Consider the following 26487-nt stretch of genomic DNA (forward strand, 5'->3'; position numbering starts at 1 on the left):
AGTTCAAATTTGGCTTCAGACACTAGTTGTGTGACTCTGGGCAAGTCACTTAACCCTGCTTGCCTCAGTTTCCTTATCTATAAAATGAACTGGAGAAGCCAATAGCCAACCACTCTGGTATCTTTGCTAAGAAAACACCAAGTGCAGCCAAATATGCTTATGCCTGAAAATGACTGAACATTAATGATTTTATAGGTCTCTTCTATATCCAAATCCTCTGCTCTCATGGTAGTGGCAGAAGAGTTTGAGACATCACACTCATCTCTTTTCTTAAGCAGCCTGTTTCCTAGTGAAATCAATCTTTAAAAAAAACAAGTTACATTTTAAAAAATTCTTTAAAAAAAAAAACAACTTACATTTATGTACCTCCTTAAAGCTTACAAAATGTTTTGAAAACATTATCCCATTTGTTCCTCACTACAATCTTGGGAGGTAGGTGCTATTATTGTCCCCATTTACAGATGGGGAAACTGAGGCAAAGGTTAAGTGACCCTAATAGTTATACAGCTAGTAAGTATCTGAGATTGGATATTAACTCTAATACTTCTTAATCCAAAGATGCAGAGTTCTATCCACTAGCTACCTAAGCTCTCTGGAGACTGTTTCCTTCAACCTTGATTAGTATTATAGCTCCCCGGTGGGAAAGATTGCCATTTTCCTCAGCCATTGAGAAGGATTCCAAAACACTTACCTGGGGCTTCTGGGGCAATTTCAAGGTTCCAGGCTAATGCTCACTCTGTAAAGGGGATGGGGAACGCCTCAGATGAACTGCAGGATTGTAAAGAATCCCCACTTCCCCAGAACAAAAGCATTGGGCCTACTTTCCGCTGCTGAGAGGACCTTGGACCACACTTTCCCCTTCTCTCTAGTGGGATTCAGTACGCATCCAGCTTGTGCTTATAGTGCTTGTTCTCGTTTCGCTCTGCCCGGTCCAGGTGTTCTCAATGAAATTCAGAAATCACGGGATGAGCCCAGGCACCACCTGCATGGGGGGGTGGGAGTGGCGAGGGGGACTGTAGGAAACGTTACAGGCGCACAACCTCCCCTACATAAGCTCAGGCTTGCGAGCTGAGTCTTCTGAGGTTTGTTAACAATGCGGAGAAAGGTCTTTGGGTTCAAACTAAGTGGGACCCCCAAAGGGGCATGGTGAGTAGCCATAGGCACATTGATTCTTAATTTGGGGTCTGCGGATGGATTTTATGAGATCTTCAAACCTGAATGCGGAGCATTTCCTTCTATAATCCAATGCATTTTATGTATTTAAAATCATTCGGGGAAGGGATTCATAGATTTTTCAGCGCACCAAAGCGCTTCATGATACAAAAAGGAGGAAGGTCCCCCGTGTTTAGCAAAGAAGGCAGAGATGCCCCTGTTACGTTTCTTTCCTGAGGCCAAACTTCTCTCTTTGTCCCACAGCTACTGCCCACAGCTTCCCTGGCTCTTCTGCCTTGTGACCCTGGTAAACTGTGCAGTGGTTGGTCATTTCTCAGCCACCAGCTTCCCAGGTATGTTGGAGGCTGTTTCTCCCTTCCTCTTAGTGTCAGTGGAGAGGCTCCTAGTAAAAGAGAGGGTGGGTAAAGTAATCCCCTTCACCGCTTCCTCCCACATCTAGGCAGAAACTTTCTCCCTGTATTCGAGATGGGGAAGAAAGAGCTGCTATATGTTTCTCACTCCCCTCTGGTTTTTAGGCACAGTTGCTTGCTATGATGATGAAATGAAGATTGGATTTCCTGAAGATCTTGCCAATGAGTCTTGGCAAGCAGATGTGGTTGGTAGGTCTTGCCGATTAGTTAATTGGACCCACCTTACTGACAACACTTGGTTCAGGCTCATCAAGGTTGAACTTCCAACAAATACGTGTTCACTGTGTGTAGAACATTAGGTTAGGATTAAAAGGAGGGAAAATGACAATCCCTACCTTGAATGAGTTCTCTGGGTTTGTAACAGCTGAAGTATCTTGCAGGGTAGGACAGACTATAAAGCAGGAAAGATTGGGAATAGCGGAGAGTCAATTCCCATGGAAATCTCTTCCTGCTTTTCCTAGAAAAGTGTAGTTTTGCTAAAAAGAAAAACAAACCCTCCAAAAGCTTTGTCTCTGGGTTAGCTGACCCTTAAAAAAAAAAATATATATATATATATATGTATATATATATATATATGTATATACACACACACACACACACATTAGGAGATAAATTGGATTGGGAATATTTGGAGGTGGGGGGCAAATTCTACAATGAACACCAACCAAAGTCAAGCACTTTGCTGAAACTTTCGTGATGCTTTGTGACTTTTTCTGATTTCCTCTCTGACTCCTCTAGATTCCTTTGGCAATGAAATCTTGAATTGTGCCCCTGTTATGAACTCAGAAAATCTTACCATGAGAGTCATGTATGAGAGCTGTGCTGAAAGAGTGGTAAGTGTTTGCTTTGGGATAAATTTGAGCCATTTCTGACTGGATAGGGTATTTTAGTTGTGGCAAATGGAAAACCACTGAGCCATGAAAACAGATGTCAGATAAATATTACAGGTGGCAAAGAGAAGCTATTATTTTCTAGGAGGCCGCTGTAATTGGAGACTAGGCCTGTGATATTTATTGACAGTGTATAGCTGAGCCTCTGTTTATTAGTGATAATCATCACTAACAAAAAAGAAACCTGAGGAATCATTAGAACTCATGTATCCAAGGTATCTATGCTATATAAGCCATTTAAAAAAAAATTTGTGAACAGCATGCCAAGGCATAAACTAACTTGGGAGTAGGTTTGGCATGATAGTTCTAATTCCCTTATTTACTGAGATTGTGGACAATTTCCTTTTTGGAGCTCTTTGTCTGCAAAGTAAGGGGGTTAAAATGATGAAAATGCTTCTCACTTTGGTTTGAGGTATTCTGATCTCAGCAACCCGATTCTGAGTACAGAGAACAAGATTTGTTTGGGGAAAAAAGTATAATTCTTTGTGTTCTGAGCAAGATCAGTTTATTAACAGTGAAGCCTATAGTTGCTAATAAAGTGAGTCAGACTGGGTCCCCTCAATCAGGTCAATGACTTTGTGTGTGCATGTCTTCATTTTATTTCCATTAGAAAATATAAATTATTGTTATTTAGAAATTTTTGGCCCATTAACTTTCTTTTTAACTTTTTTCTTTCCACTAACTTCTGCCATACACTCCGAAATTTCAATTATAAAAGTGGAAAATCTTCTTTAATAGTTTTCTGAGGGATTTGCCACTTTTAAATCCTTGAAAATTACATGCAACTAATTGAAAGAATGTGTAAAATGATTTTTCTGGTTACTTTTGCTTATAAACTTATATAATTATAAAAATATCAATCAAATATTTCTCAGAATTTGGTAGGTTAATTCCACAAATGCTTTTTCCCTTTTAGATAATATAAAAGAATCCATAATTCCTGAGGAAAAGCTTTTTCCTGCATTTCTTACTACCCTTTACTTTAATTTTGTAAGAGATACTATAGTGTGACTACTTGTACTATAAATGTTACCTTATAATTGTATTCTCCACCAAATCTCTTAATTCACATTCGTTTTCACCTGTTATGTTATTCTAAAATGGAAAGTCCTTCCATATTTTCTTAAAGTCAAATCCTATGATCCAGTTGACTTTATACTTATAGTAATCTCATTAAATAGGAAATGTAAGCATTCCATTTTATAGATAAAGAAAATGGGACTTGAGAAAATGTTTCCTTCTGAAAGTTACATAGTAAATGATAGCATGGTGGGTAAGCTAATACCAATCCATCTTTAGAGGACATTTAGACCAACTCCTAAACTACATTGGTTTCTAAACCTAAGCTATAACTTGTCTCGCATCATTTTTATTTATATATACTTCATGCTTGTTTGGTAGAATAATGGGAGGGAGTTGGAAATGGAAAGCCTGGGGTTGGTCACACATGGGTACAGGATATGCCTTGCTCCTTTTCAAGAAAAAAAATTTTTTTTAAATTTTGCAAAGAAATCTGAGTATAGGATTTGAACACAGGAACAGATAGCAAACCTTGGAGGATGAGATATAATTCTTACCCTTGTTTCAAGGATATGTGTGTGTTTATGTGTATGGGCATGTGCAAAATACCTCTGAGTGAGGTAATAGTTTGAATTCAGGACTTTTAGCCTGCAAAATTTCATTGATTCAGGAGTTGTTATAGCAGAACGAATTGCATCTTGTCTCTTTTCAGCATGGGAAGTATCAAGTAAATCTGCGGTTCCTGCCCAACAAGATCACAAGCAACCAGACTATAATCTACCAGGTCGGATGTCCTGCCATTCAAGGTGATGAGGGTCGTGGTGGAATTTTGACAGCCACAAACTGTACCAAAGATTCTATGTCTGTGAGTATGTCAATCTGATCATCCTTTTGGAGGGTAGCTTTTTGATTTCTTTATTATACATGTGATATATATCTAAGTCTAAGCAAGTGGCAGCCAGGTGGCCTAGTAGATAGTGCCAGGAATTAGGAAGGCCTACATTCAGATCTTACCTCAGACACTTAATAGCTGTCACAACCCTGTTTTGTGGTCTAATGAAAATATAGTAGACTTCTAGCTGAGAATAACTGGATTCAAATCCTGCCTTTCATATTAGCCAGGACAATTTGGGCAAATTATTTAAGCTTTTTAAACTTCAGTTTCCTCACCTGTATAATGGCAGTAATCAATTTTAGTTCTTATTTTATAGGGTTGTGGCAAGAATCAAATAAGAATGCACATAAAGTGCTTTGTAAACTTTTAAGATTATATGTAAATATGTACATTTTTTTAAAAACTAGAATTTCTTTTTCTTTCAGATTTCCTTTCCACAGAACCTACCTGATTTTGATGAGACTATGGTATGGGTTGTTATTTTTTAATTAAGAACTTAAAAGTAACTTGCATTTCTACTTGTGGGTATTAACTTATTTTAAAGGGCTTTAAGGATAAAGCATCATTTGACCTTGCCTATAAAACTTAATTTATGCATAAACATCTAAGAAGCCTTTTTGATTTCAGGTTTCAGAACCTCAGATGACTTGGATGGTCATTGTGGGTGATAGCCCTAGAACACAAACACTTTCTCTTCATCAAGCCATGCAGCAGGGCTACACTTTCGTCAGGGATGCTAGGAAGGTCATCCTCCAAGTTTCTTTCGATGCTGCTGGAGTCCTGCACTATGAGGTATGTGTGTGATTTTATAAAAAGAAAGTAATATTTGAATATCCCTTTCTGTGGCAGGAATTTTTTATTTGCTTATTTCTTTATTTTGGTCTGGACCTGTGATTTCATTAGTTATAGAGAACTCTAGGGCATATAAACTCCTTCCACAGATGTGAAGATTGACAATTTATCTCACTCTTTTTTTCAGTTGTGTAAGACCCTTTATGACCCCACTTGGGGTTTTCTTGGCAAAGATATTGGAGTGGTTTGCCATTTCCTTCTCATTTGACACATGAGGAATCTGAGACAAAGAGGATCAAGTGATTTTCCCAGAGTCACAAAGTCAGTGTTTGAGACCAGATTTGAACTCAGAAAGATGAGTCTTCCTGATTCCAGAACTGGCACTCTATCCATTGTGTCACCTAGCTGCCCCAACGGCATATCCTTCATATTTTGTGAAGGACAACTGCCCACTAAATATCTTTGTAACCATTCTGCCCACTACTATTAGTATTCTTCAGCAACAAAAAATGTAGGCACGCAAGTTTTCATGCTTATTCAATGGAAGTATCAGAAATGCTTAATGAAGCAGTTACTTCATACAAAAAGTGCTTTCCTAATTTATAAAGTAAAGTCACAGTTACTTAGTTTCTCACAGCCAGAGAAAAGGCTGTTTTATCAAAATGGTTAGGTTTTATGTAATTCAAACAAAAGCATTGATACATAGATTAGCTTTGGTATTGATGCTTTTTCTTCAAATTTTTTTTTCAAATTGATGTCTATTTGAATTTTAAACAACTTTTTTTTAACAGCAAGGAGACAATCACCTGTATACCCTGGCTCTCCAACTTACATATGGATCTCCTGAACAGAGACTTACCCTCTCCTCCCGAATGGTTTGCATATTAGGTAAGGCCACTAGAAGCTAAGACTACATATTTATATAGAAGTCTTGTATAAGATTGACATGAGCAATACTAATCTCTCTTCCAGGTCCAGCCACCTGTAATTCAACACATCTGACTCTTATTATACCAGAGTTTCCAGGGACATTGACAGCCATAAATATAGAGAATCAGAATATTCTCATCAATATGTCAAAGAGCAGTGGTATTGCTTTAGAATCAAGAAATGGTTCAAGACTTCACTTCAACAAAAGAATTCTGAAATCTAAAGTAAGTTTCTTATGGTTTGGCATGATTTTCCTTCTACATGTATTACTGATTGCGAAGAGCCTGCTCTTCGCTTGGTTGGGTCTCTGGAGGTGGGATGGCATGGTGAAAATGAAATGAAAACAAGCCAGAGTGCAAGTCAAATTGCAGAGGCTGTTCCTTCTAGTGCCATCTGCTGATTTTCATTTTTATACCCTTTTTTCTTTATGATCTCATACAGGTTTTGATTTCCCATACTTTCAAAATCATATATTAACTTTTGAAACATCACAAGATTGGCATTTACTAATTATCTTACTGTGGTTAAACAAAGAAGCAAGCTTGTCAAGAATTATTCATTATGGCCTGGCTTAGTTGGAACTTATTCTTTTCAGCCATCCGTAAGGTTCTAGAACATCAGTTCCTAGCTAAGCATAATAGTTAATTATATTTTAACTAATTATATCATGTATATAGTTACGTTATACTATTCATTCCCATCATAAATCAAGGAGATAGTTATGGTAGTTGATTACATCTAATAAGATACAATAATATCAGTCTGGTCCAAATTTTGTTCCCATGCTATTCTTTCTGCTATGGGGTTAATAAGAATGCAGTTCTGGTAGGATGATTCTGTGCTAATTTGTCATTGCCTTAATTTCCTTGTGTTTCACTGTTTCTTTGGTCTGTAGGAGTTTGGGAACAAACTCAGGCCAGATATTTTCTTGCTGGGAACTTTAGAAACTTGCATTAACTCACTAACTGCTGGTTTTTGCTGGGCTGATTCTAGGGGAAATTTCTATACTCTGGGGGGTTGCACAGGGGTTTATTTTGGGATAGTGGGTAGTCTATGGCTGTGATTGTTCTTGCCATGAACCTGTATTGTTTTTTTGTGTCTACTTTGAGCCGGATAAGGATATTGATTGCAATAATTTCAATGCAAGTGAATGTCACTGTAAAAAGAATCACATGGGGTAAACTGAGTGTGGAATTTCCATCCTCCTGACAACCTGCCGTGCTGGATTGTCAGAGCTTGTGAGTAGCCATGCTAAACCTCACAGCCTCAATGGCTTCCGACAACTGATATCATGTTTTTCTCCTCAAAGGGTAGGAGGGAAATAAGAGAATTTGGAACTTGAAAATTTCTTAAACGTTATTGGGAAGGAAGGGACAGTGAGAGGCAGCACAGTCAAGTAGGACCAGGGTTCAAATATGACCTCAGATATGTGGGTAAGTCACTTAACCCCAATTACCTAGCCCTTCTCTTCTGTCTTAGAATTAATACTAGGATAGAAAGTAAAGGTTAAAAAAATGCAATTGGGAAGTATTTAATAAAATAATATATTAAAGTTTTAGTTTTTTAAATCCTTAGTTTGTCTTGGAATCAATGCTATGTATTGGTCCTATGTCAGAAGAGCAGGAAAGGGCTAGGCAATGGGGGGTTTAAATGGACTTGTCCAGGATCACAAAGCTAGGAAATTACTGAGGTAAGATTTAAACCCAGGACATCCCATCCCTAAGTCTAGCTCTCAATCCACTGAACCACCTGGTGCTACCCCTGTAATTGTTTTCAAAGTTAAGATAATTTTTAGCTCATAGTGCCTCTCAAAGGAAGAAGGTATAAGTAAGAAAAATTACTTTATTGATGACTTTAAGGAATCCAGACCTCATTAAAATGAAGAGATTAAACTAAATCTCTACACATATGGTCACTTACAGTGTTAAGATCCCAGGAAGCTATTTGTTGACGATCTAATTTTCTGTGTTTTTAAAACATAACAGCTCTCTGGTACAGTGAATGTCTCATGCACTATGAGTGAATTTTCCCAGTGGCCTAAGGTCACACACCTATTCAACCTCACAAGTAGCAAACCTTTCATTTTCTACTTTTTTAAGAAAATTTTCTAAAATTCTTTGTTAAAACATAGGAGCCTTTTCTTGAAGATTTGTTCACTAGTCTCAACATCAGTTCTTAAGTACAAAGAGCTCTGTACTGCTTTATGGGGTCACCTCTGCCACTTACCTGGTAACCTCGGGCAAATTGTATACCTTTTCTGGTAGCTGGTATCCTCATCTTTAAAATGAATGAGTTTGGACCCAATGACCTGTGAATGGGATAGAATTAAGTGTGTAATTCTTAAAGTAAAGCACTCAGTTTATTACCCACTATTCTCAAGGCAAAGCATCCAGCTTATACCTCCCCTACCCCAACAGAAATGAAATGTGTAAATAAGTCTGTTTTCAGCTTCAAGGATGTCTAGTTATTTTAGGACCAGACTTTTTATCTCTCACTTCAAGGGCATCATCAGGGCCCAAGAAACAAGGAGTCAGCCCAGTTGCTTGCTACTTCCTTATCTCATCTTGCCCTTGAAAATTTAGAGTTGGCACTCTTACCCATGTGATGAGCTCATGTACTTTGCTATTTCCTTATTGGGGTAGAATTTGTGCTTAGATTGTGAGCCTGGCCAAAGAGTGGCCAGACAGAGGAGGGGGCGGGATCTCAGGAGCCTATAAAACGCTTGTATTTGGACCCAGATGATTTGCATTTTGCCAGTAGAGCATTTGCTTTTCCTCATGAGAAAAAGAAGTAAACTTCTCTCTCTTTCGCTCTCATTTTCTGCCTCTAGGTTTGTAATTGTAATTCAGATGGTGGTCATCTTTATTCCACTCACCTATAAAGTCACTTCTGGCTTTAAATTTAGGATCCTTCTCCAGAGAAAGAACTGATAAGTAGAAACAGAAGACATAATTCATATATACATTTTTTTATTGTTGTGTGATGCCTTTTGTGGTGCAGAGAGGGGAAGGAAGGATTTTTTATGTATTTTTAATTTTAACGTAATCAACAAACTAACTTTAAAAAATGTAAGATTTTTTTAAAAATCTAGGATTCTATAATCATATCATTATGAGTGAGGACTACTGAGGGATGTAGGCCTATCAGATTTATAATATGCCTCGTGTTCATTTAGTCAGTGGACATCCCTCTTCACACCAGTATCCTGCAGTCATTTGTTCTTCACCATTGTCTGGATTAAAGACCCAGGAGTCTTTGTGTCTCCTTTGTAACACAGTGACTGGCTTTTGATAACTGTCTCCCACTTATACATCTTCCTATAACTTCCAAGTTGAGACAGTCCTTTGAGATAATGCAACTCAACCCACTCAGAAATGAAGCCAGAGAAGTAAAACAAGATACTCAGGGCCACGTAGCTAGTTGATGTCTGAGCCAGACCTACTTCTTCCTAAGACTATACCTTTCTTCTGTCCCATGCTTACATTTCTGGGTCCCCACATAAGTGTTGGTGATTTGGTGGGAGGAGGAAGAGGATGTTCTGTTGTTGTATGTGGTCTCTATCTCATTGTCTCTTATTTTTGACTTTGCATAGACATTAGAACAGGCAGCTAGGTGAAACAGTGGATAGAGTGCCTGGTCTGGAGTCAGGAAAACTCATCTTTCCAAGTTCAAATTTGATTTTTAGACATTTACTAGCTGAGTGACCCTGGGCAAGTCACTTAACCCTGTTTGCCTCAATCCCTCATATATACAACAAACTGGAGAAGAAAATGGTATCTTTGCCAAGAAAATTTCATATGGGGTCATAAGAAGTCATACATGACCAAAAAAAGATTGAATTTCAACAAGGACTTGGGACATTCATCACATTGAGGCATTGTTGTACAAAGGGAAATAATCCCTACTCAAAAAAAACCTCCAGAATGAATTGATCTAGAGTCACTTGACCTGTTTTTTTCCCTTTTCTTTCCTTTGCTTCCTTCTTCCTTCCTTCCTTTTTTTTAAACACTAAAAGCAAATCTATAAACATATCCTGCTACCTCACACTAGCCCTGGTGACTAGTTATATTAATCCTTATTCTCTTTCCAGGTGTCTGAGAATGGTGCAGGTGTTCAGTTTTACTTGCCTTTAGTAAAGCTAATTTTTGATTATTATGGGGATATGGTACCCACGATCATCAATCCTGTATCCTGTGAGTCACCTGTTTCAGTAGGTAAGGACATTATTTGACTTTGTCTTTACCATTTTATTTTGTTTTTTCTTCTCTCCGTTCTGGCCATACCAGCCTTTATGGACGTACGTTTCAAGTGAGTTACACAGAATCGAAGGGCCTAATATTCTATCAAAGAATCAGGTACTAGAAGTCGTAAACCAGTATTTCATCAGGTAAAACTCTCCCCCATTGAGGAGAGATGAAAGGAATAAGCATTTGCGGATTGTCTGCTATGTGTTGGGCATTGTGCTTAGTGCTTTACAATCTTATTTGATCCTCATAACAACTCTGGGAAGTAGTTGCTATTATTATTCCCATTTTATAGCTGAAGAAACTGAGACTGATAGATCAAGTGACTTGTCCATAGTGTTGTGAGGGTTTATTTAGTAATTAATTTAGTATTAGTGTTGGACCTAGCGGGAAGGGCTAGAGAATTCCAAAATGGAATGAAGGAACAGGAAGTAGGGCTTGTGCTTTGAGAGAGACTCCATTAGTGGTTGGGAACATAACTGTTGCTAACCCTGGGAGATCTCAGAGTTAGGGAAAAACTGCATCCAGATTCCCTGGGATCCTGAGACGTGGAGGCTTTCAGCAAGTGGACAAGACCTGCAGAGCTGCATCGAGTGGGGAAGTGGTTTGGGATCTGGTGGACAGCATTTTGAGATCACTCTCCCTACCTGAGTACCTTGGATCACCTTGGCTCTTGGCATCCTGTGATCATCCTTGGATTACCATGAGGCCCCAAAGCCACCCTCAGGCCCTTTAGCTGTGCTGACCAAAACCTGGCTGGAACCAGGTTTGAGGGAGCCTCCCCTGTGACTTCAGTACTGCTCCTTTGGGCCCTGCCTGACTTGGGTCAATTAGAATAGTGTAGTTAAGTCCTTCCCTGCCCACTGTGGTTTGCCCCTTAGGTTTTCAAGTGTAGAATTCCCTATCCCATCCTTTATTTAGTTACCCTCAATTAAACTGTATAAACTTTTACCTTGCCTGCTGGTTCCATAGACCCTGGCCTAGGGTGAGCTGGGTGTCCGTTAGGCCAACTGCCATTCCTGCAGATGTTAAAACAGTGAATCCTGGTCTCCCTATCCTGGTTGATCCTGTCTCTCCTTCAACCCAGTGTGGACCCACAAACCATTTAGGTTATATTTTAACATCCCTGGTGCCTCATCTTTACGATAGTCACATAGCACTAAGTGTCTGAGACTAGATTTGAATTTGGATTTTCCTGACTTCAGATCCAGTGCTTTATCTTTCCTTAACTAAATAACCAACAAGTTAGTAGCTTCTAAAGCTCACGCAGTAAACAAATCTTTCTTCTGTGTAAACTATAGTTATAGATGGTACCTGTACCCAAGACGGCTTTATGGACTTTGAGGTCTACAGTCATCAAACTAGGCCAGCCTTGAACCTGGACACACTCCAAGTAAGAGACACATCCTGCCAGCCAGCCTTTAAGGATCCATTTCAGGAGATGGTTCGATTTCATATACCCCTGAATGGGTGTGGAACAAGTGCAAAGGTTAGTAATGTGGAAGGGTAAAAGATCAAGACCTGTCCTCAAGTTAACCAGTTACTAAAGAGCTCTTCCTTTAACTGTCCTTAAGTTTGAAAGAGACCAAGCTGTCTATGAAAATGAAATACATGCTCTTTGGGCAAATCTCCCCCCAAGCAAAATCACGAGAGACAGTGAATTCAGGTAAGAGGCTCTAAGCCTAGTACTAGATTGTCTCTAGGTCAGTATCAGATTGTCTAACTTTGGAAACTCTTACCTTCATGTCTTCCTTCCTCTACCCCCATCTCCCTTAGTTTGACAGTGAGATGCTATTATAGCAGTACTGACCTCATAGTCAGAACAAACATCAGCAGTCCTCCTTCTCCAATTGCTTCAGTGGAACCAGGATTAGTTTCCTTAACCCTTCAGAGCTATCCAGGTAAGAGCAATATAGATGTTTCTGAGAAGCACAATTCCATGGCACTTGAACTCCTCCCCAAGACAAGACCAATTTCCTATTTGTCACTTTTCCATAGCCCGTATGCATTTTAGTCCCTATTGGCAAAGTGACCTTTGCCAACTTAATTTTACCCAATCCTAGTTATGCCTGAGTAGTTATAGTCAGTGACTTCTATTATTATCAACCGTGTTATTACAATAAAATAATCTCTCCTGGATGACTGTCTTGTCATGTTGGAGGGGCTTATGTAGTTCAGTGAAACCACGAGCTATGCCATGCAAGATTATGCGAGATAGACAAATCACAGTAGAGAGTTATAACAAAAGGTGATCCATTGGCAAAAGAAAAACAAGAAGCCACTCCAATATCTCTGTCAAGAAATAACCCCTTGCACATAAGCTGGGACAGACTTCAGGAGATAATTGAACACAGAAAGTCCTGATATGCTATGGTTCATGGGGTCACAGAATTGGACACACTGGAATGATAGTAACAATAATATGAATTCTAATAGCCTAGTATTTTTATGGTACTTCAATATTTGTAAAACAATTTACATATTACTTGGCTCTCATAACAAATGTGTTAGGGGTGCTATTATAGAGGCAGCTAGTAGAAGTAGATAGAATGCTTGGTCTGGAGTCAGGAAGAACAGAGTTCAAATATGGCCTCATATACTTATGAGTTGTGTGACCCTGGGCAAGTTACTTAACCTCTACCTGCCTCAGTTTCCTCAATTATAAAAAATGAGCATAATAGCACCCATCTCTCAGGTTTCTGATGAGATAACATTGACAAGAGTAAGCACTTAATAAATACTTATTTGTTTCCCTTCCCCTATTATTATTATTATTATAGTTTATAGGACTATATATAATTATACTAAGATATATTATGCTAAATATATAATTATTAGAAAACTAAAACTAAGTGACTTGCTCAGACTCATACACTTAATAAGTATTTGAGGCAGGATTTTCCTTTTGGTCTTCTTGAATCCCATCTGGCACTTCCCTATCTTACTATGCCTCTTGGTTTCCTCATATTTGAACTCTGATCTCAACACTTCAAATATCCTATAAGAAATTTTCCCTTCTCTCCTAGACAAGTCCTATCTACAACCTTATAGGGACAATCAGTACCCAATTGTAAAATTCATGCGTCAACCAATTTACTTGGAAGTACAAGTTATAAATAGAAATGACCCAAACATCAAACTAGTCTTAGATGACTGCTGGGCAACAACATCAGTGGACCCTGCCTCTCTTCCCCGCTGGAATGTCATTGTAGATGGGTAAGTCTACATCCCATGCCTCAAAACTAATCCATTCTTAGGCGCAAAATTCTGATGGTTAAACTAACAAGCTACCTATGGAACAATGCAGTCACTCAGGTCCATAGGAAAGGTGAAGTTGGACTGCCTTCTTAAAATGAATGGTTGGAAATAGCATTTACTAAGCTCTTATTATATAGCTTGAGCACTGGGGTTATAAAAATGGCCTCTGATCTTAAGGAGCCTACATTCTGATGAGGAAAGCAATACATGTTGGGAAATGATGGCAAGGGAAAGGGTAATTTGCTATGGTGAGAAACTAAATTGACACTATCCATTTAGAAACTATGATGAAGCTGATCTGATCATGATTCATGACATCAGAACTCTAGGGAAAGGTATATGTGTGGGAAGATATGGAAAGGGGAAATGTCAGTTGCCTGAAAAAGACATTATGGATGAGGGGGTCTGAAAGGAGGGAGTGAAGTAAAGCCTGACTAAGGCTTTCTTAATATAGTGATTCATGAAAGCAGGGTCCCTGGACAGAAGTTCTTCCAGGGCATGGTTTCTGAACTGGGCAGGAGCTATTAAAGAGGTTCCTTGACCTGAGCCAGGATGGAGATGGGGCCAAGCATGATCAGGTGACTCTTAGTTGAGCCATTTTTCTTTTCTTGAATCTAAGATCATGTTCCAAGCTAGCATATATTCTCAAATTCTCAAATAGTAATAGAAGCTGGGGTTCATGAATGTAGGGCTTAGCACAGTGCTGGCACATCATAGGTGCTTAATAAATGCTTATTGAAAGACCAGAGACTTATCTCTGGAAGCATCTAGAAGTTTTGTAATAAAGTTACAGGTGGAATATGTCTAAACCAATGGTGTCATATTAAAATAGAAATAGAAAATAGAAATAGTACCACTAATCCATGCATAAGGAGTGTTTCAGGCCACATATTGACTTAGTTTTGAAATGGAACAGAGATTATATTACATTTTTATTTATTTTGTTTAATATTTCCCAATTACTCTTTAATCTCATTCAAACTGCACCAAGGGCTTTATGTTTTACAGGATCAAACCATGTTGTCTTTTTTTTCTTGCCTCCTAGCTGTGATTATAAACTAGACAACTACCGCACAAAATTTCATCATGTGGGCTCTTCAGTGAAATACCCTAATCACTACCAAAGATTCGAAGTAACTACTTTTGCTTTCGTATCTGGTGGTCAAGCTCTCTCTAGCCTGGTAAGTAATCAAAGTTGCATTGGCCCTCCTGTGAGATAAGTTATTAGACTTTCTTTCCTTTGTTCACTTATACCCTTCTTTAGATCTATTTCCACTGCAGTGTCTTGCTCTGTGACCAGTCCTATCCAGATTCTCCTTTGTGTTCAGTGACTTGCCCTTCGTCATCTAGGACCAAAAGAGGTAAATACTTAAAGACCTTGTGACAGGCTCAAAGCTTTAAAAGCCTTGCCCATCTTGGAGGTAAGAACTGCTATTCCCTAATCTTTGTGCTCTCCCCTTCTTTTTATTTTTATTTTATTTTATTTTTTTATGACTTTGAATTTTTATTTTTAGAAAAATTTTCCATGGTCACATGATTCATGTTCTTACTTTCCCCTCAACCCTCCCCAAATCCCTCCTCCCATAGCTGATGTGCATTTCCACTGTTTTTAACATGTGTCATTGATCAAGACCTATTTCCATATTATTGATAGTTGCACTGGTGTGCTCCTTTAGAGTCTACATCCCAAATCATGTCTGCATCAACCCATGTGTTCAAGCAGTTGCTTTTCTTCTGTGTTTCCACTCCTGTAGTTTCTTCCTCTGAATGTGTATAGCGTTCTTTTCCATAAGTCCCTCAGAATTGTCCTGGATCATTGCATTGCTGCTAGTACAGAAGTCCATTACATTCAGTTTTACCACAGTGTATCAGTCTCTGTGTACAATGTTCTTCTGGCTCTGCTCCTTTCACTCTGCATCAATTCCTGGAGGTCATTTCCGTTCACATTCTCCCCTTCTTTTTAAAAAAAGTTCATTGCTTTCTTTGAGACTCAAATATCACATCCTCCATGAAGGCTTTCTTGATTCAGTTGAGGGGGAGGAATAGTGGGAGTCTTATTCTATAGACTTTCCTACAGCATTTTGTTTTAGATTACTCTTTTATTGTTCTATGACTATTTACCTGTTATTCTCCATGCTATACCAGACTAGGTTTCTCCTGGGGCAGGGACTGTTCACCTATGTATCCCAGTACTGAGTGCATTACTGAACACAGTTAAGGGTTTAAGGGTACTATAGTGCTATTTATCTACTTTAAATAGTCATTTAACTATTGCCTTACTCCTTTAACCTTGTCTCTTAAAAGCATGGAGAGTAAATAGCTGCCTAGAACCATAAATTAGTTTAAAAAAATCAAGGATACCATCTCACCATAGAACCATTGTTCTGAATTGCTTTAGAAGCATCTATTTCATCAGTTGTCTCATCTTTTGTAGACATCATCACTTCCACCAGAATTAAGAATAAGAAACATTAGGACTCATTTAGAAAACAAAATCTTAGGAATGTTTCCACTAGTCCTAATAAGGTTGCTTATAGTGGTTTGAAGAGGAATGCCATTCCATAATACGTGCTTTTATAAATCCATGTTCCCATCACTAATTTGGATAACCAGATGTTAACATTAAGTATGCATGCATGGTTGTGTATGTATACATATGTACATACATTTTTTCTCTCCCAAAGAGACCATTAAAGAAAAGCCTACAATTACAAGTCTTCCTGGACCTTTCCTCTTGGTATCAGATTGGGCCCCCTCATTTAGAGGTATGACACAAGACATTGGAGAAACTTATTTTTATTGCTTAGGGTTATTTAACTTTAAGTTCAAATACTAAGTCTTGTACTCAGATTCCTAAACCAGTTAATTATACTTGTTTTTAAAAGCACTCTTCTGATTAAGAATTGGCTTTATCCTTTTAGCACTAGATCCTCATTAGCAAATGAAAATTTAGTTGGGAAAGTACTGATTCTGACAGTTGCTAGGGCTTCTAATGACATCTTATTAAGACTGATAGTGCTGTTCTTTACCATGGGAACTTTTAAGAATGACCTTAATTTTATTGTGTAGGCATGACTTAAAATCTGACTCTTGAATATGTTTTCCTTGCCTTTTAGGACCCATGGATTCTGAAAGACCTTGGCTCAAAAAAACAAGTATTGCCCTCAAAGTAGGGGCTGTTCTAGTTGTAGTAATATTTGTTGTGGTAATACTTTGTCTTGTTAAATGCGTGCTAGGTAGGACAAGAACTGTGGTTTAACAAAGGAACTTGCTTAATAAAGTCATCTAAGCATCTGTTTTATTGTACTTCTTGAGAGTGGAATTGGTTGTGTGTTTAGAGTTGACAATAGTCAACCATTGACCTCTTTCTATAGCTCTTTGCATCCATCCTGGAGACTACCTTCCCAAACTGTTTTTTTTTAATCAGTACTTATACTAGAAAATAGTGTGGTTTCTTTAGCTGGAGAAATAGAGATATTTACATTTTATGGTTAAATTCCAATTTTCTTTCTACTGAAACTAAGTGGGCTACTTGGAGATCTTAAACATGCTCTCTATCTCACTTTAAATATATCTGTGGATCAAATTCAAGCTCTGTCAATAATAAGCTAGAGGGATTATATTTTATGAATTAAAAACAGTTCTTGAGATCCATCCCCTTCCTCTGGACATGATGAGGTTGCCAAATAAAGTTTATTATAGTGTGTACATTATCTAGATTTATTAGCAAAAAGAGTTGCTGCCTTTTTTGCATTTTCAGCATATCTAGGTCATTAAAAATCCACTAAAATTATTTCTTATGTACCTATTCTGTCATACCTATGAAGTTAAAGAAGAAATAAGATAATTTCCCTAATAGTAAGTTTTCTTTTCTTTTTTAAAAATATATTTATTGGAGCAGCTAGGTAGCACAATGGTAGAATTCCAGACTTGGAGTCAAGATAGTCTGGGTTTCAAATCTAGCCTCAGACACTTCCTAGCTATGTGACCCCAGAAAAGTCACTTAACTATGCCTAGCTCTTGCTTTTCTATTCTAGAGTTGTTACTTGGAAAGAAAGTAAAGGCATATATAAATACATATACATTTTGAGTTCCAACTTGTTTCCATCCTTCCCTTCTATCCTTGCATCACAGAAGGCCAATATTTGATACAGATATATGTGGAACCATCAATGCATACTTTCATATATCTACTTTTCTTTCTCTAGAAGTGGATAGCATTTTCCTTCATGAGTCCTTTGTAATTGATTTGAAAATTAATATTACTCAGAATAGCTTGGTTATTAACAGTAACTCTACAAACAATATTGCTGTTACTTGTATACAGCATTCTCTTATTTCTGCTCATTTCGCTCAGCATTATTTCATGCAAGTCTTTCCATTTTTTCAAATCAACCTGCTTATTACAGCACAGTAGTATTCCATCACAACCGTATAGCTCAACTTATTCAGCAATTCCCCAATTGATGGGCATTCTCTTAATTTCCAGTTCTTTGCCACCACAATGAGAGCTGCTATAAATATTTTAGAGCATCTTTTCTTTTTCCCCTGAATGCTTTGGGAAATGGTCCTTAAAGTGGTATTGCTAAGCCAAAGGGTCAACACAATTTTATAACTGTGGGCAAAATTTCAGATTGTTCTCCAAAATGGTTCAAACAGTTCACATGTGCACCAATTGTGTATCAGTGTCCCAATTTTTCTACATCCTCTCCAACATTTGTCATTTTCCCTTTTTATCATTTTGGCCAATTTAATAGGTGTGAGATGGTACCTCAAAAATATTTTAATTTGCATTTCTATAATCAATGATTTAGAGCATTTTTTTCATGTGACTACATAGCTTTGCTTTCTTTTTCCAAGAACTGCCTAATTATATCCCTTGACCATTTATCAATTGGGAAATGACTCAATCTTAAAAATTTGACTATATATTTGAGATATGAGGCCTTTATCCAAGAAACTGCTTATAAACATTTCCCCCTAATTTTCTGCTTTCCTTTTTAATCTTGGCTACATTGGTTGTATTTGTACAAACACTTTTTAACTTAATGTCAAAATTATCCATTTTATTTCCCACAATGCTCATAAATTTTCCCTGGCCATAAATTTAATATGTGGTATGTTCCATCTTTGCAAATGTTCCTAATTTCTGAAGGTTTCTGTAACTTGAGAGGGCTTAGCATTCTAACCTGTTGGAACCTTTGGATCCTTTGTCTTTTCCAATGTATTGACTACCTCTCCTGGTTTTATGCCACTTGCTGCTTACGAATCTTGCCAACTATTTGATAAGGTTATTAAGCAAAGAGGCACTCCACTAGAGATTCCATTCCAAACTAAGCTATTAATAACTTTTTAAAATGCAGCTATTGAGGATTCATACAACTGTACCTTTTTCTTTAAGCCTCCATCTCTATTTTCCATAAGGATAACACTTCTGCCAAGTATTTCTAGTACTTTCCTCTGACCTAAAAAACTCTATCAAAAAAGGAACTGTTAGGCTAATATGACTGATGGTAACAAATCATTTTTGCTGTATAACTTATTGCTTCCTCTTTTGGGATATTCACTAACCATATCTTTGATAATATATCTTGTAAAATTTTTCTGAGAACCAAAGGCTCACTGACCTAAACAATGCATGTTCCATATTCTTCCCTATATTGAAAATCAAGACACACTTGTCTTTCAATACTTATTCTTTTTTCTTTAAAAAAATTGTCAATTTAATAAAGCATGCATTTTAATTTCTAAAGGTTAGCAGGATTATATATGAACCAATGAATTTGTTGTATGTTTATACATTTCTCTTAAATACTACTTCAATTCTCTACCATCCTTCAAATATCACTGACCAGGTTTAAACATTCATATCCACCAGTTCCTCATTACCCAAGTCCCTAGTTCATCTGGGTGAGATGACTAAGTTGATCAAGATCTCTTTACTTGTCTGAAGTCAAAACTTCATGAGCTATTATTATGCTATCATATCTAGTGCAGTTAATTTTCTGACCCAAAAAAAAGGCACAAAATAAGAATTGAGCAGCTGTCTCCTCTGAGAGGGTACTGTCTATCTTCTCTAGAAGGGTCTAATCCCCTCTTTGATCCTTTCTAAGTTATTGTCTTCAGCTTGTCTCTTTATTCTAAATTTTAGCTCTACATTTGCTTTTATCTTCTATCTCACTTTAATATGTATATTTATATTTAAATTTCTTTTCTGATCTCGACAAACATGAACATTTCCATGTATCAAGAATGAAAGAAGTTGTATATGAAACTAAATCTCTCAAGTAAAGTTTTTGAAATGTATATGAAATTTTGCACAACAGTAACCAACCCTGAATTGTTTGGCTATCTTTTTGAACTTATGTTCTTTTCCTCATTTTTGTTTTGTATCACTGTCACTTCCCCAATGTTCTTGACCTCCCTCCCCCAAAATAATGAAAAATGAAAAAGCCCTCTGTTGTAATATGCACAATCAAGTAAAATATACACAATTTTTAGGTCTGGGCTGGTTAGATCTCTATACATCCACATCAATCTCTACATACAACTCCCATTTTCATTTCCCATTAGAATGATTTCTCTCTTGAGTTCTTAGGGAAATTCTCAAGAATTAAATTCTCTCTCGTAGCATTTTAGCTCATGGAATTGTATTTTTCCTGAACTCTGAAGAATAGATGTCAAACTCTTATGAATATATTGTTGGATCTCTTCTATTCTCTAAATAATTTTCTTCCTTTTATGTTTATTAAATAAGGTTTGCAAGACACTTAGCATAATTACCTGACACGTAGGTAATAAATGATTATGCCTTTCCCTCTCCCATTTATTTACTCAATGTAGTTTTTATTGCTATTTTCAATTTTCCAGAACTACATTAAATAACAGTGGTAACTATGGACTACTGTTCTTTACCCCTAATATTACTGGAAAGGTTTATAATGTTACTTCATTACAGATGATGCTAGTTCTTTGTTGTTAGGTACAGTTTACTTTACCAAAGTCTATTTTTTTCTGTGCTTTTTATTTTTTTTAGCATAAATGCTTTATATTACCAAGGGTTTTTTCCCCTTCCTCTATAGATTTTTGGGATTTTTTCCCCTGTTATTAAGCTGAACTAATTTGCTTATAGTTTGTCTAATATCGGTAGTTATAGAGGAAATGGCCTGAACTTATACCCAAAATGAAGGCCTCCAGAAGGAACTCCTCAGTAGGAAAAGGAGACTGACATGACAAGGGATGTTCAAGAGTAAGAAGGTCCCAGGTGCTGAGGAAATACCATCGTGATGAAATCTGGAAAATTAGAAGTACAGCTGGGAGAGGATTGAAGCATGGCCAATCTGGATCAGTCCCCAAAAGAAAAGGATCCTGGAAGTAATGTGCCAGTGGGATGAGGGGGCCAGTAGAAGGGGGAAGAGAAGGCAGCTGAGTTATGTGATGAAATCAGGAGAGGAAGAAGCATAGATGGAAAGAAGATGAAATAGCAAATAGTACAGTTTGGGTGGAACAGAATATATATTGGGAAGCAGTATATCCTCAGTCAAGATGGTAATAGTCTCAAGATCATGTCATAGAAGAATTGTTTGAAGGAACTGGGATACTTAGCCTGAAGAAGAAAAGATCCAGAGTATGATAGAGACTAGATATTATTTTTGTCTTCCAGACAAAGGATTGTCATAAGGAATGGAATTTAGACTTAGTTTGGCTCCAGAGGACAGAACTCCAAATAATCAATAGAAATATCAAAAAATTAAAAAAAAAACTTCTCAGCAGTTTAAGTTCTCCAAAAGTAGAATAGTTTGTCTCAGGGGGAGATTAAGTTTTTCCTCACTGGAAGTCTTTTACACAAAGTCTGGATGAATACTTGTCAAGTGTGTTACAAAAGAGCATTCTTGTGAAATTATGGGCTGGACAAGATGGACTTTGTGGTTTCTTTCAACTCAGATTCAATGAGGACCTGAATTCCTCTCCATTTCTATCAGACATTTAATTTGGAGGGGTCACTTCCCCCAAGGTTCTCATCATTTTCAGACCAAAAATCATTCCAGATTAGAATTATGGAATTTAAAAACTGAAAGGAATCTCAGAAGCCATTAAGGTCTAATTTAAAAACACTCAAAAGTAAAATTCACTATAATGTGAAGCAGATTCAGGTAGTAAACGAGGATATTGTTCCTTTTCTAGATGCCAGGCCTATGTTGCAAGACTTGTGGCTTTCTAGTCTTGCCACTTTTTGAGTCTCTCTGGGTTTTTTTTTTCAGGCTATGCCTCAGAACTGAATTGTATATGACAATGTAGAAAATACCTAACAAGTACCACTTGAATAGGACCCAAATATGTAGTTCGAATATGTAGTAAATATGAAAGAAATTTTACCTCCTTGTGTTGGAATGAATTAGAGATCCTGCTTGTTGACCATAATTTGTGCTTTTATATATAGACATCGGTTTTTACTGCTGGTACTTTTCTTGAATTGTTTCCTATGGATTTCTGGTTATATCCATTACTATTTTCCCTACATTGTAGCTATTCTTCATACGTTTGTATCTTCCATCCACATCCATCTTCCTTTTTAGCTTAAAGCTCTTCTGATTAAATATGAAATATTCTAGAGGAAATCAGCCTAAAAGAAATGGGAAACACATTTGCTTTAATACACTCTTTCCTTGACTGGAGCAAATAAGCCCTAAGCAATTTAAATATATAGCATTAAGGTGGGGGAAGACTAAATGCACTTGTCTCCAGACTGACATAAAGATAAAATCATATATTATGCCAGAACCATATTTTGTCATGGTTTTCATACCACTAAGTGTGTGTACATACATGTATGTGTGTATACACACACACAAACACACATACATATATAATCTCCATCTATTGTCCTCTGCTCTCACTGTGTGACCATTTTATAATGATATTTTTTTATATCTTTTATGCTATTTTCGCCACATAAATTCTTATTATAAATATGGTATGGCCTTGTTGCTTCAAGCAGATGTAAAACTGCATTGCCCAGATTATGAGATGTAACTGAATGAGCAGCTCATTTAGTCTATCAACATATAATCATGGATAAATACTGCAGGTAGTAAATTAATGAAGCATTTATTAATTGCTTACTCTGTACAAAGCAGAGTTAAGTTCTGGAACTATAACTAGGAAACTAAGATAGTCCCTGATCTCAAGGAGCTCCCATTCCAGTGGAGGAGACAACCCATGTGGAAGGTTTCAATTGAAGTGAGATTCCTTGGTCCTTAGGGCACAAAACAAATGGCAAAGCAGATGGCAATGGCACCTCTTTAGTTTCCTTTTCACTGATAAAATCAGTTTCTTATGTTAAACCATTTGTATTTGACAAGGACTTTCTTTTCTAGATCTTCAGTAGATATATCTGTCTCATCTACAGAATTAATTGCCAGACTGTGCCAGTCCACAGAGTTGCTTCCTAGGGTGATGGCTTAGAACATGGGTCTGGAAGCATTATTATTTCAGAGATTTTTGGTCCAGGACCCTGGTCTATTTTCACCCTCATCTGAGGGGAGATGATGGTCAACTGGTGCTGTAATTCAACTTGCCTGGAACATGCTGCTTCCTGTGTTTACCCTAGAGTGTTCTAGACCCAGGTCTAAGAAATAGATTAAGCTAGATTTCATCAGGGAAATTGTGTAAGACTTTCAGCTTTCAACATGAAGGCAACATCATACCCTGATATAAACTGTGGGCTCAAAGTAAGGTGACCTGGGTTTGAGTCCCAGGATATCTTGAAGCCAACTTGAATTGAGTCAATTATCAAAATTTTGGTGTGAGCATTTATACCTTAGAAAATGGCAAACATACATCAGCACTTGATTCATTGTCTTGTTGATTGTCTAGACTTAAGACAATGATGGGGGAAATGTTAATAATACAGATTTAACTTTAATCTCTATATAAACATATATATTTAGAGAACTAGTTATTAAACACTAACCCATTCTTGATCTCAGATCTTCTGATGATTATATGTCCTAGGTCAAGTACTCAGTGTCACTGGATCTCAGTATCTTCATCTATAAAAGGAGGAGATTGAAGTAGATAATCTCTAATATGTTCCAGCTAAAAATATATAATTCTTATGAATTAGTAACTGCTGCCAATGCTCATCTTTTTACCAACTGTATTCTCTCAGTAATGCTTTATGACTGCAAATAACAGAGTGTCATGGTTTCATAGAAATAGACAATGTCATGTGAAAAGATACATGGCAATTATAAGCAGACCATACCTATTACCAATGATGATTAGTGCAGAAGAGGGAATATAAAAGGCATGAATAATTGGAAAAGGAGGTACAATGAGACACTAATAGATGGATATCTCAAATGGTACCTTTAAGATACTAAGGGAGCTAGAGGAAAACCTACAATCTGTTGGGAAGATCCTCTATGGAAAAGTTATGGAAGAACATATGAAGAAAGGAACATTGGATTTCTACCTCCACTGGTATAGTGTAAGGATTTAAATTTAGGGTTTGACTAAAATATGAGAATTATAAAATTGAGATTGTGGTCACCATTTACAAAAATAATTAACTTCTTATATCAAAAAAATCTGTTAGTAGCTCTTAATTTAATATAATACAAATACAGCAAAAGAGAGAAATGTAAGAAGGAAGTAGAAAAAATTTCCTAGCTAAATACCCAATAACTGCCAATTCAAAGAAATTTGGGTCAATTTTGACAAAAACTCCCTCAGGTCCCAATCTCCATGTGGAAGTCCAATAACCTCTTCAATATGCTTCTCACCAGAGTAAGCCTCTTCCTTTAGTTCCAGTCATCCACCCAGAAAGCCTCCAGAGCAGAATCCTCCTTACCCAGGAGAGTCTCCTCTTCCAAAGAGCCAAGGAATGGAATGCTTCAATCTTTTCCTTGATCTTGCCTTTTATAGTCCTCCTTCTAATCACGTCCGGTTTCTGAGGGTGTTGTGTTATTTAAATAAGTTCTGGGGGTTCCATTTAGAGATATTTGGGCTCATTTAAGCCTTAAGATATGTAGATATATGACAAACTTCCTGTGGACATTTTGGGGACTTTGGAAACTACATTTCCCATGATTCCTCTTGTAAAAATGGAGGCAGATAGGAAGTGTGATAATGTAAGAGAATGATATAAGACTCTTGGGGTCATTGGAGGTGGGCTCTCTTTGCTACCTGAGTGCATGCTCTCTGGGGGATGTAAAAAAATTAGGTAAGGGACTGAACATAATGGCTGAGGCAGTAATTTGAAATTTTTACAGGCATGTGTTTGATTTTATTCTACCAACATGGGCCTAAATAAAATATTAGTTATCCTCATAATATCAGCATTTATAATTTTTAATCATTACATTTTTGGCAACCAGAAGTTTGGAATGTGGACTCTCAATTTTTCAGATAGCCTACCAAGCCATGCAACTCAGACACCTCTGGATCCTTCCAGGAGCCTCAGACCTGCTCTTTTTCCACTCTTACTCTTCTCCTTGTTCTCTCCAGCCTCGAGGCTGCTTTTCAGGGAAAGTGGAAAATGGCTTTAAATGCCACTGGGCTGCTAGTTCTTTTGCCCAATGTCCAGGGCCTGGTCTTAATTTTTGATAATCATTCCTGACTTGCGGCCGCTCCTGATTTTCCTACCCCAGCCTCCGCTTCTGCTGCTGCTGACCTCCCATCTACTCCCAAGTTTGATTTCTGCTTCTGCTGCTCCTGCCTGCTGCCGACTCCTGAGTCCCCAGCCATTTTGAGTTCGATCCCAGAGACTGCTTCAGCCGCTGCTGCTTCAGACTTGGAAAGTATGCAAAGACCCCTTTTTCTCTCATTCTATGCACCTGGGACTTTACCAGTTTTCTCATAGACATTAATGACTTTTAACCTGAAAGGAACTTTTACTCCAAATATCACCCTCCATGTGATTCTTTAGCCACCCCTCCCCCACAAGCCCTTCACATGGATCTCCAGACCTAAGTTTTTCCCCATCTTGGCTAGCCTTTACTCTTCAATTGGGCCACATGGCCTATTTCAAACTTTCTTGCAATTATTAAACTGAAACTAAGGGGGAAATTCACCCCCATACATACTACTAGGCTTGCCTAAAGACTTGAACTCAAGCTCAGAGCAGAGCTTGATTGGAAAGACCTTGAATCAGACCAGAGGTGGATTTTAAAACCTCAGAACTGAATGGGTTTTATTTCTGTTTTTAAAAAGTCTCTGTATCTTACTGTATTTTGCTGATTAGTTTTGTGAATTAATTTTGTTATTTTGCTAATTTTTCCATTGCACTGAATCATTTCAAGCTAATGAATTTTGGCTGCTAGATTAATTCCTTTTATGATTTTATTGTAACTCCCCCAAAAATGAACAAATATATTAGAACTGGTAAAAGAGGTTTTTTGACTGTATAGCTTGTTATCTGGTACTCATATTGTATTTCCTAATTTATTTAAGGTCTCATTTTTTTACTGTATCAAAACAATGCTATTTTCTGTACCATTTATGAACATCTTACACATTTTTTAAAGTTGTAAATAGTCTTATGTATACTGGATTTACCATCTCAACTATAGGATCACATGCCGTAAGTTTTTATTCTATCTTGATAATTGTGTACAACCTTGGAGATTTTGATTCCTTGAGAATTTAAATTTTAATTTTATAAGAGGTTTTAAATTTTACTTTAGATCTTAGTCCCTTCTGTATAAATGATAAGGTTTTTATATATTTATTTTAAAGAATTGTTGTCTTAAAGGATAAGGTTTTATATATTTTATTGTGAAGAATTGTTGTCATATATATGTATGTGTGTGTGTGTGTGTGTGTATGTATTTTTTTTTACAGGAAGCCAGAAGAGCTTCTGTATGCATGAT

The 26487-nt window shown here is 37.2% G+C and overlaps 1 protein-coding gene across 1 annotated transcript; it reads left to right on the top strand.

The window, feature by feature from the left end:
* Nucleotides 1–1093: 1093 nt before the first annotated feature.
* Nucleotides 1094–16871, top strand: ZP2 (zona pellucida glycoprotein 2). The gene is made up of 18 exons (XM_044657455.1): nt 1094–1146; nt 1417–1505; nt 1689–1772; nt 2322–2416; nt 4206–4358; nt 4814–4855; nt 5016–5180; nt 5972–6068; nt 6153–6334; nt 10201–10324; nt 11656–11843; nt 11929–12020; nt 12131–12255; nt 13381–13570; nt 14658–14793; nt 14877–14973; nt 16297–16377; nt 16729–16871. Exons 1-18 carry the CDS (start codon nt 1094–1096, stop codon nt 16869–16871), a joined length of 2136 nt encoding a protein of 711 aa, XP_044513390.1.
* The last annotated feature ends 9616 nt before the right edge of the window (nt 16872–26487 follow it).

This window comes from Gracilinanus agilis, chromosome 1 (assembly GCF_016433145.1).
Source record: "Gracilinanus agilis isolate LMUSP501 chromosome 1, AgileGrace, whole genome shotgun sequence".
Classification (NCBI taxonomy): domain Eukaryota; kingdom Metazoa; phylum Chordata; class Mammalia; order Didelphimorphia; family Didelphidae; genus Gracilinanus; species Gracilinanus agilis.